The sequence below is a fragment of the Juglans regia genome, chromosome 15 (assembly GCF_001411555.2).
Source record: "Juglans regia cultivar Chandler chromosome 15, Walnut 2.0, whole genome shotgun sequence".
Classification (NCBI taxonomy): Eukaryota; Viridiplantae; Streptophyta; class Magnoliopsida; order Fagales; family Juglandaceae; genus Juglans; species Juglans regia.
Window position 1 is genome coordinate 15692345 of NC_049915.1, and position 11580 is coordinate 15703924.

Consider the following 11580-nt stretch of genomic DNA (forward strand, 5'->3'; position numbering starts at 1 on the left):
TTAAAAGATAAAAGCTTGTAAGGTCGGTGTTTCTAATAAAGTAAGTTTGTTATAAAAATAATAATAATAAAATTTGAACAGAATATATATACAAACTATGCTTGAGCCGTTAGGCTATGTTCTTTTACATCTCTAATTTTCTTTTTTCTTTTTTATTTTGATACATCTCTCATCTCAGTACGTTTTTTCAAGCAACGAAACGACGTCACTAAAATAATCAATTACAAAGGGAACCCAGTTTGCAATTGCTACCTAATTGTTTTAGGTGACCAGGCTCTATTCTAGCCTTCTTTCTCACTCATTTATTAATTAATTGACTATGCCTTCTTTTTTACCTGAAAATTATAAATTTTGAAAGAATTAATCAAACACAAATTAATTGAAAATGACTATATATGCTTTTTCTTCAACTACCCTACCCTGGCTGCGCCTTCCCCTGGCCCCTCATCCCCATCTACGTTTCAAAGAAAAGCTGCTCAGGAAAAATAAAATAAAATAAAATAAAATATTAAGACAAAATAAAAAATAAAAGATTAAGGAAAATTAAAGTTTTGTCGCAATTTAAAAGATATAATACAGGGCTTTGGGAATTGCAAGACTAGTCAGCATTGTGGTCGATTCTTTAATGCTGCTACACATCATTTGGACAGACATGCATGGACTAATTCACATATGCAGTTATGGTGGCATTTTGTTCCCACTTTTATTGAACATATCATTGATTTGAGGTTTTTAATACCTCTTTGTAATGAAGTTCAAACTTTCTGTCAAAAAATATATATATATATATATAAATTCTATTAAAAATTATTTCAAGAAACTTTAAGGGAATATGTATGGGATCACAAGTTAATGAATTATTTTATTTTTAAGTCGGTATACAAATTGTAATATTTGATTTATAAGATTTAAATTTTAAATCTATCTTCCAAATCAAATCATATCACATAAGTAATATCACATCGTTTAGTTGTGTTTGGGTAGTAGAGTATTCTCAAGTATTTTATGAATAATAATGAAAAAATATAATAAAATATTAAATAGTAATAAAAAGTATGTAAAAAATATAATAAAATAATAAATAATAACGAAATATTATGAGAATACCAATACTAAATACCTTAAAATAAGAGTAATCTAGCTAAGCCAAATCCCTCCCTCGCCCGTCCTCTTCTTTCTCTCTTCCCTTTTCTTATTTTAGTGATCTTCTTCTTTCTTTTATACTTAATAAAAAATATAAAGATAGGGACAATTCCCATATCGTCGATTTCTAATTACTTTCTTTGAACAATACAAAGTCAAAGTTCGTATCCGTGTTTTGAACGAGAATTACCTGTCAAAGGTGTTTGCAGGGGCCCCTCCACCCAGAAGAAAACTCCAATTATATGAAGCCGGCAGCACCTGCACTACACAATATAAAACAACATAATTCGTGTATCTGAATAGAAATTAAGCTTATAGTTTCAATATTCTGTATGTTTTTTGCTAAGTTCTGCCATTAGAATTAATGGGGGATAAGGTGAAGCTGATTGCCACTCCTGAAAGCCTTCCCTGCTGCAGGGTTGAATGGGCTTTGAAGCTTAAAGGAGTGGATTATGAGTACATAGAAGAAGATTTGAGAAACAAGAGTCCCTTGCTACTCGACTCCAACCCAATTCATAAGAAGGTCCCGGTGCTGTTGCACGCCGGCAAGCCGATCGTCGAGTCACTCGTCATCCTCGAATATATTGAGGAGACATGGAAGGACAAGTACCCATTGCTTAGTGAGGATCCACATGAGAGGGCCATGGCTAGGTTTTGGGCTAAATTTGGCGATGAGAAGGTACGTGAAAAGGGTGTCTCAACCAATTAATTATCATTATTGATATTCTATTTTGTTTACCATATTTTAGTTTTTTGGGTCTCGAGTCCTTGATCACAATTAAGGTAAGATTAATAGTCTCACGTTGATTAGATAGGCTTATATAATTGCTTTGGGCTTTATAAACAAGTCTAGATCTCCTTATAAAGTTCCAAACTTGCAAGTGGAATTCAATATATTTTGTTATTATTTTTACATGGGATGGCAGCCAAATTCGATCTTGGGATAGACGAGCTAAGGGGGGCAATTAGATTAATTTGCTTGTTGCAGTAGTCTCATCATCTCAGTTAAAATTATAATAATATCCTTATCAGAATGGTATTTTTTTTTATTTAATGAAGGGTTTGCACATATAATTTTTAAATGAAGACTGCAAATAGAATTTCTCATCAAATAATCTGTGAATAATAATAATAATAAAGTAGTGAATAATTTATAAATAGTAATAAAGTAGTCTCCACTTACCAAACATAACCATGTGTGTAGAAACATGCAAGTGGTGGCCGTTTCTAGAGGTAAACCACGTAGAAATATTAAAGAAAAGTTGAAATTTTTGGCCCAGTATATTACGTGTAAGCAGACAATTAGCTCCTGATCATGACCATTCTCTTTCGCTTTCCTTGAACCCAGTGTGTTGTTGGAGCATTTGGGGCAGCTTGGCTGACTGAAGGAGAGGAAAAGAACAAGGCCATAGAGTCTGCACAAGAATCACTGGCGTTTCTTGAGAAGCAGATTCAGGGGAAGAAGTACTTTGAGGGAGAACAGATAGGATTTCTGGATCTAGCAGTGGGTTGGATTCCTCATTGGCTTAAGGCTCTGGAAGAAGTGGGAGAAATGAAGATACTCGATGCTGGAAGGTTTCCATTACTCCATGAATGGGGTCAGAACTTCTTGGAAATTCCACTGATCAAAGAATCCATTCCTCCCAGAGAAAAGGTTGTCGACTATTTTAATGTTGGTATAAGCTACATGCGTTCCTTAGCAGCCAATACACCATGAAATTCATGTTGATATTGGCCATGGTTTGATGGCAATGTTAGATGGTCATGTTGCAGCTTATTTGTATTGTTCCCAAGTATTAAAAAAGCGAAAAAAAACAGAGATTTGATAGCTTTTTAATTGAAGGTCACTTTGTTGAGTAATGGATATAAGAACCTGTTATGAATTAAACATATGCGAATCTGCGATTACTTGTTTCATTGTGCAAGGACTCGATATACCATTAACCCAAAAGCTTGATCAAGTAGTAATTGTGTTTCTTTTTTTCTGGCAGTATGCTGTCGACCCACTTGCTTGTCGAATAGTGTGTCCAAAAGTTTGTAAGGTTTATCAATTACTTTTAGCCCAGATTCTATCAAATAAGTTAATGATTGTCCTCAAAACCTAGTGGCACCAAATAAGAATGCAACGCACCGTGATATAGTGATAGATCAGATCATGGAGGCGGAGATCTTTTTCTTCCTCACAAATGGTGGTAGAGATCATGGAGGCAGAGACATTTTCAAAACAAGTCATTTTCATCACCATCGACACGGCGGATTTTGCAAGTTTCGGAGGGGGAGTTGAAGATCGAGATCGGACTCCAACTTAATCGAAGTCGAGTCGAAAAAGTTGAATCCGACTCCAACTAAGTACAGAGGCTAGTGTCAAGGGTGATCATGAACATGGCAAATTCACAATGGAGAAGCTCATGTGATTGAAGCGAGTTGGTGAAGATGTCACCGTGGATGACCGTAGAGATTGAAATATTCAACAAATTCAGAGAATGTAAAATTCCCAACAAACAGTACATGCCACGAGATACTTGCTCATCTCTATTGCAACAAACTGGTGTGAATGAAGAATGAATTCAGGGTGAAGATTAGCACTACTCAATAGAGAGAGAGATTCTAATCAGTGCACCAGACATACGTTATACGGTATTATTGGCTTTCAATGTTCATACTGGAGTCCTTTTTCATAAACCTTCAAGTTCTAGTGTTTTGCTTTGCGTTTCAAAAGAGCAAAGAAATTAATGGATCTCCCTGACTTGGTGAGGGGGAACTCTTGTTCAAGTTTCTTTCTAAATGATTCAAATAGCTCGTCTAAGATCACATCCCCAAAATGCTCCTTGATCAGTCCATCCAATGCAGCTCGAAAGTGAGATGCCAATATTTGGCTTTTAGGGAGGTTGCTAGTTTCTGTAACACGAGCCAACATATCAATTCTCTCTACACTAAATTCCCCATTTCGATTCACAGCTACAACCAGCTCTTGAGGAGACATGGAATAAGTTGGTACATTGAAGGAGTCCACTTTTTCCTCACTAATTATCCCCTGAACCAAATAAAATAGCAAATGCAGAGATGTAAGAACAAACCATGTTTTGTGCAATCCAAATGCATAACAACAACCATTCATCTTTATATAATTCAAATTTTTTTTTTTTTAAAGAGACGAGGTCACATGTTCAAGAGTGACCCCGGCCCACATTTATTCGAAATATAATTCGATGTTATGCTATTATTATTGTCAACTCAAAATGGTAATAAAAAAATTAGCACTTTCCTTAAACTGAGGAGAAAGGATGTAGTGGGATGATTCCTAATAGATATCTTTAGGTCTCTAGTTGGAATCCGAATAGGTCGGATTGAAAGAGGGTATCCATATAATTCTATCAATCAAGAGGATTATCATTCCTTCCTCTGAGGGGATTAATTAATTAAGATAAGGAAACAGAAGAATTCGATCATAATCAAAAGAGGCATGAATGATAAGAACTAAAGGCAAGCTTTTCATTTCCTACCTTTCTTGCCATGTCCATGAGGCAAGACCCCAAGAGATCATATAGGATATTCACATGAGTTTGAGAATGTAGGGCATCATTAGGGCGGCCACGAACGATAAGGGCAATCAACCCTCCACACACAACCTCTTGAGCCCTTGCATGCAGAAAGCAATCCATATCTTCAGCATATTGAGCTTCATAGGCCTTCACAACTTCATCTTCTGTATTAGAGATGTGGATTCTCCCTTTATTCCAACCTGGGGAGCTTTTGTCAACGATCGATTTCGGGACTCTTGAAAGCCAATGGATGGCATAAGAGGAATGAACAAAGTGCAGAGAGTCATTGGGAAACAAGCAACGGTAAAAAGAACCTGCCACACCCGCAGCATAATATTGCCTGTCTGGTGGGGCAGATGTGAAGAGTATTGAAATCATTGGAGGCGTGATCATTGAAGAAAACTTGAAATTCAAGCAGTTGAGGATCGAATCCTTCGCATTGACGCTTACACTGCACTGCCTCGATTATGTTTTGTACTGCAAAAAATGTATTAGGCCCAACAGAGCAACCTAAGTCTGCAATCCGAAACGTGTTTGATAGAACTATGTTCTTGAGATCAAGTTTGTCTGAAATTTCATTAGTGACTAGCTTTTTCGCAGTATGAATGACTCCTCTCTGAAATATAGAAAATCTTTTCCAATGATATCATTTGAATAATCTTTTTTCTTGTCATCGTCAATGTTCATCACTACAAAACTACATAAACCATATAACATAGCCATTGCCACTAATGTAAATTAGTATTCTATCTTATTAATGAAACATGTGAGGATATGCCAACTGATCATCTAAAGCACACCTTGAAGAATTAAACTTGTTGGGAGGAAAGTGATCATCTAGAACATGTCATGTTTTACAAACGAAAAAAGTGTAAATCAATTAAAGAAAAATATAATATTTAAAGGGAAATTGCACCAAAAGAAGATAAAAACAGCTTAGTGGAGCCCAAGCCATTTTCAAGACAAAGTTTATGCCCCAACTGACGCTCCTCCCTCCTCCCCCTTACTCCAACTCCTACTACAAAAACTAGGGGTGTTACCCGTCCCTTACAGGGCAGGGACCCTCCTTTCCCGCACCCCGCCCCACATGGGGCGAGGGACGGGGGTTACGTCCCCCGTCCCCAAGATGTGGGGGCGGGGTGCAGGGCGGATTCTCAATCCGTCCTATCTCATTCTACTTAAAAAAAACACTACATTTTATTTGATTTCAAAATTATTTCTAAGTGAAAAAGTAATTAAAAATATATTTTTAGACCCAAATTATAAATTTAAATTTTGTAAATATGACTATAATTTAAAAACTATGTAATTTTTAAATTTACTAGTGTATATTTTATGTAAATTGTAGTGTATTAGTTTTTAAACTATGTAGTTTTTAAATTTGCCAATACATATTTTGTGTACAAGTCTAATAAATTGTAATATATATTTATATATACACAATTTTTAAAATATAAATATATATTTATGTTTATATATATGTATATAATATATATATATATATATATAAATGTGAGCGGGCGGGAAGCGGACCTCCAGCCCATAAGAGTCGCAAGTGGTCCATGTCCATGCTGGGAAGGCAGGCGCAGCGTGCCCTAACAAAAACCTTTTTTTTTTTTTGTGGGTTTTGAGAGAGTCTGATGAAAAAACCACCAAACTTGTAAAGTGGTGAATATTTTCCATTTATATTAAATTTCAAATTACATGAAATAATTACATATCAATTGGAGGACAAATAAATGGAAAGTGTATACAAAAGAATCTCCTAGAATTAGGGGGTCAGTTATGTCACATATGGCAACCATAGATTGAGGCAAAATATCCTCAACACCACCCCCCCCCCCCTCCGCCCCGAGGAAGCTGGGCATCGGATTGGAATGGACCTGAAACTTGGATCGAAAAAATTCAAAAAGAGATCGAGGAACACTTTTTATGAAGATGTCAGTAACCTGTAGGTGAGAGGGCACACTGCGTGTGAAGTTTGCCAGCGACAACAAGTTTCCAAATAAATGATAGTCTAATTCAACAAGTTGGCCCGCTTGTGAGAAACTAGGTTGGAGCTCAAAAAACTTTCACTTTTGTTGTTGCATAAGAGAAGAGGCCGTTGTGGAATGGGAACCTGGAGGTCACGAAAGAGATGCGTAAGCCAAAGAAGTTTGGCTACATTGTGCGCAAGAGCACGATACTCAAATTCACAGCTGGAACGAGATACAATAGGTTGTTTCTTAGCACTCCAAGAAACCAAATTGTTGCCACGATAAATATAGTAGACAGAGGTAGAACGACGAGTGTCGGGACAGCCTGCCCAGTCAGCATCAAAGTAAGCAACAAGAGCACCATGAGTAGTAGATGGGCAAAATGGAAGGCCAAATGGAGGGTACCCTTGACATAGCGAAGAATACGCTTAACAACAAAAAAATAATCTTCAGTTGGAGCATGCAGAAATTGGCTGACAGAGTTGACAGTATGAATAATGTCGGGGCACGTGATGGTTAAGTATTAGAGTGTGCCAACGAGAGACCTGTAAAGAGTGGGATCTAAAAACAGAGGTCCATCAGCAGACAAGTGCTGGGAAACAACCATGGGAGTATGGACAGGTTAGCAATCAAGTAACTAAGCTCGAGTAAGAATATCCCGTGCATATTTCAAATATCCCGTGCATATTTCAACTGACTGATAAAAAGACCATATGCAATTGGTGAAGCTTCAAGGACAAGAAAGTAACTGAGAGGACCCAATCCTTAGTGACGAACTCAAAATTGAGCTTATAAGTAAAGCTGTTAAGAGAGATACATTGTTGCTAGTAACAATAATGTCATCAACATAAAGAAGCAAATAGATAATGTCAGACTGCTTATGAAAGACAAATAGAGAAGTGTCAGCACGGCTGCAAGAGAAACCAAGTTAAATGAGAAAAGAACTGAAGCGTTAAAACCAGGCACGAGAAGCTTGCTTGAGACCATAGAGAGTTTTCTTCAACTGACAAACATGATTAGGGAAGTGAGGATCAACTGAGCAAAGGATGATGGTGTGCAGGGGAATGGTGAGTGGAAAAAAAGGGCCAAGACGATCTCAGTCACATGGCGGTGTTTTCATTCAGCGCGACTATTTTGGGTAGGTGTATATGGATAGAAAAGTTGATGGTGAATGTAGGAGGTACGAAGATGAGCTTTGAAGCAATTGCTAGTAAATTCAGCCCTGCCATCACTTTGAAAAATATTGATACGAGTAGAATATTGATTTTCCATGAATTTTTGAAATTGAGTGAAAACATCATAAAAGTCAAATTTAAATTTCAAAGGATAAAACCAAGTGAACTGTGAATAATCATTAATGAAGATAACGTAATAGGTGAGTCCCAAATTTGATTTGATGGGAGAAGGGCCCCATATGTCGCAATGAATAAGATCTAACACATGAGATAACCTATGTTCGTTACGTGAATAAGGCAAACGATGATTTTTGGAAGTTGACATGTACTACACAATGCTGAAAAGGGCAATAAAAATGTCTTTTTTTTATTTAAATAAGAAATAACATAATGATTCATATGTCCAAGACGAGTATGTCATAAATCATATTAAGCATGTAGAGATTTATTCTTAAGGATAGAAATAAAAGCGGAGTTGCCACGCTCTAGCACATATAAGCCTCTATCTCTCTTACCGGTTGCCACCACCCTTCCTGTTTGATGATTCTGAATAGTGAGAATGTTATTAGTAAATGTAATGGATAAAGGAAAATCAGACGTTAATTTACTAATTGAAAGAAGATTTTTGATGAGGTGATGAACAATCAAGACATCTAATAAATTAATATTTAGGGTAAGAGAGAGGATACCAATATGTGTAATGGGTAGGGAGGCACCATTCCCCACAATTATTGAGTCCTTACACGTATATTAACTATACTGGTCCAAAATGGATGGGTCAGTGGACATATGGGCCGAAGCCCCAGTATCCAAAAACCAATCAGAGGCCTCAGGTTCACTTAGAGAGAATGAACCAGTGAAGGCCTCGGCAAGATGAGCACTGGACTCACTGTGTGCATACCGCTGGTTGCACCGATCGGCAAAGTGACCATCTATTTGACAGATTTGGCAGCGGTGAGGGCGGGGTGCCCTTGACCAGAGTGGGAGCGGCCTCTATTTGAAGATGTGCAGCCATGGCCATTGGTTCAGCCATGCGAGTTGCAAGAGAAGTTCCTCTGGTTCAATCGCTCGAGATCGCGATTTGTGGCGATGAACGCCGTAGCAAGAGAAGCAGAAGTCTCAATGGACTTCTGAAAAATCTCAAAACTCTCAGCTTTGGAGACCAAATCAGAAAAATAGGGGAGAGGCATAAGGGCCATTTGCGAGGTGGAAAAGCTCGAGAAATTGGAGCCGAGGCCGCAGAGGAACCAATGCACCTTATCAATGCCGTCAACAGGCCGACCAATCGCATGGAGTTGGTCACAAAGGGCCTTGAAGACTCGGGCATAGGCAGCAACAGAACGGGTATCGTGCTTCATCAACTGGAGATCATCTTTGAGACAGAGTTCGTGGGCCTTCGAACAATGCTTGAACGTGTTCTCCAAGGCAAGCTAGACCTCACGTGCGGTGGAGAGGCCAACAACCTCAGCCATGGCCTCCTCAGTGAGAGAGGAAAGCAGTAGGCTGAGGAGGCGTTGGTCAGGAGCTTTCCAAGCCAAACGTTTTTTGTTTGGCGTGTGAGAGTCAGCAGGTTCAAACTGAGGTGGTGGCACAATGGTTCCATCAACATAGCCCAATAATTCTTTGCTCTCAAGAAGGGAAAGGAGTTGGTTCTTCCATAGGAGATAGTTGTTGGAAGAAAGCTTGATGGTGACCATGTGAATCAAGGTGTTGAAATGGAGAAGGGTCGGGGAGGATTCGATAGCCATCAGGAGGGAGGATGAAGGGATCGAACAAGGGATGCTAATCCAGTTCGGCTCGTGATACCATGAGAGAGTTTGATGAAAACCACCACACTTGTAAAGTGGTGAGTATTTTCCGTTTATATTGAATTAAAAATTGCATGAAATAATTATATATCAATTGGAGGACAAATAAATGGAAAAGTATATATAAAAGAATCTTCTAAAATTAGGGGTCAGTTATTTTTCATATGGCAAGCCTTAGATTAAGGCAAAGTATCCTCAATAGGTTTATGTGCTTGGCATTGAATATGAATATGAATATTTTCACAGCAACAATAGTTTCAGTAGTTCCATGTCTACCATGCACGAAGAGGACCATAATCAGATGTCGATCCGTACGTGATCATGTTGAAAAGATTACCTGGTAGTAGGAGTTGTTGGCATAGCTATGAACACCATCTCCACCTTTCATTGGGTATGCTTCAGAAGTTTTGCTTATATGCTCTGCTGCCATAATCTCTCTCTCTCTCTCTCTCTCTCTCTCTCTCTCATTGTAGTGTAGGCATGCATACATGTAGATTCAAAAGACGTTATTTTTTAAGTTATATAAATAATGAGATCAACAACAAAGAATAAATATATAATGAGGGCGATACATTTATTTAAATCTGTTCTTTCATTGTGCTGCTCGGCAAATGGGGGGCCCTTTCATTGAAATGGAGAGGTCCTTTTCATTGCTTCAAAGATATACACGACACAGTGAGACTTTTTGGCAAGAGTGCTGCTAGGGTGCCGGCCACCTATGCAAAATTTATTTTTTTAATTTCTTTTATTTATATTTTTTTAATATTTTTAAAAAAATAAAAAAAAAAATTAATACACTAATAATCACTTACTTAATAAGTAAGTAAAAGAAAAAAATTTAAAAAAAATACATAAATGATCAAAATGAGATGGCAAAATGGAGGGATATAGTAACATTATTGTTTTGGCAAACGATGACTCTCTCTCGAATTTTCTTTTCTTTCAGTTCAAGTAACCGTTGTAAATGATTTTAGGGAAAATGCTACTTATAAGCCCAGTCAATGTTACAACTCAAAGTTACCGCTCGAGAATTTTAATCTTTTTTTTTACTTAGTGCTTAAGGAATTGACTATTAATAAAATTGTATTTTTTTTAATGATTAAGGATATTAAAAAATATTTTTAAAAAATAATAATTGAAAAAGAATAATAAATTTGTACTAACAAAAGCTGGGAAGCCCGCTAGTAGCATCCTTATTTTAGAAAGTGGCCTAGTGAAGTTACTATTTTCAAATAAATTATTGTGTAATTACTCTCTCAAGAGCCTTATGGTTTTTGTAAGAGCATGGTTGTTTGCATTTAGAATGGAGGATTTCGAAATTTCAAATGTAGAAAAAATGTTAGTTTTGAGCCCTTGGTGCCCAAGAAATCTTGGGCTGCATTCATTATTTTTTGAAGGTGATTTCACTACAGGTTGTACATGCTGCATTATCAAAGGATCAAGATGATCTAATGTAACAGATTCACAATCAATTTAAACTAGTATATCACCCAAAACAACATTCGCCAAACAACATAGAAAAATTTCAATCAATTTACACTTATATGCTAAAACTTCAATATAGCAGAGAAATTTTTCTCATTGTCGTTTCCGAAAGTTGTCATTGCAATTTATAACAAATTCACAATCAATTTAAACTAGTATCTGAATATTTTTATGCAAATGGCTTTACCCTTCTCTTGCAAATGAGCCCAAAAATAAAACTAGCTAAATACATGTATGCGAAACAGAGAGAGATAGTCACAGAATGAAGGAGAGAAATACCACACAGATTGAAAGGAGATGAGATACCTTGCTGAAATAGGGACCGAGTGGAGAAGCCGTGCGCGACAGTGGGACACGATTGGGCAGCCTATAGAGAGAGAGGGACTGAGTGAAAGTTAGAGAGAGAGAGAGAGACAGACGGTGAGCTTAGTACCCAAAGAGACGGAGGAGA

General features: G+C 37.3%; 1 protein-coding gene and 1 pseudogene across 1 annotated transcript; one reads left to right on the forward strand and one right to left on the reverse strand.

Annotated features, from left to right (window-relative positions):
* Positions 1–1374: 1374 nt before the first annotated feature.
* On the forward strand, positions 1375–3060 carry LOC109017388 (glutathione transferase GST 23-like). Its single transcript, XM_018999674.2, has 2 exons — positions 1375–1822; positions 2492–3060. The coding sequence occupies exons 1-2, from the start codon at positions 1508–1510 to the stop codon at positions 2858–2860; spliced, it is 684 nt and encodes a 227-aa protein (XP_018855219.1). The 5' UTR covers positions 1375–1507; the 3' UTR covers positions 2861–3060.
* A 105-nt stretch (positions 3061–3165) lies between these two features.
* On the reverse strand, positions 3166–10074 carry LOC109017390 (annotated as a pseudogene).
* Between the last annotated feature and the right edge of the window lie 1506 nt (positions 10075–11580).

Excerpts from the sequence above, each read along its gene's own strand:
- LOC109017388 (XM_018999674.2), top strand. The coding sequence starts at position 1,508 with ATGGGGGATAAGGTGAAGCTGATTGCCACTCCTGAAAGCCTTCCCTGC. Across the intron at positions 1,823-2,491 it reads CTAAATTTGGCGATGAGAAG|TGTGTTGTTGGAGCATTTGG; the intron begins GTACGTGAAAAG and ends CCTTGAACCCAG.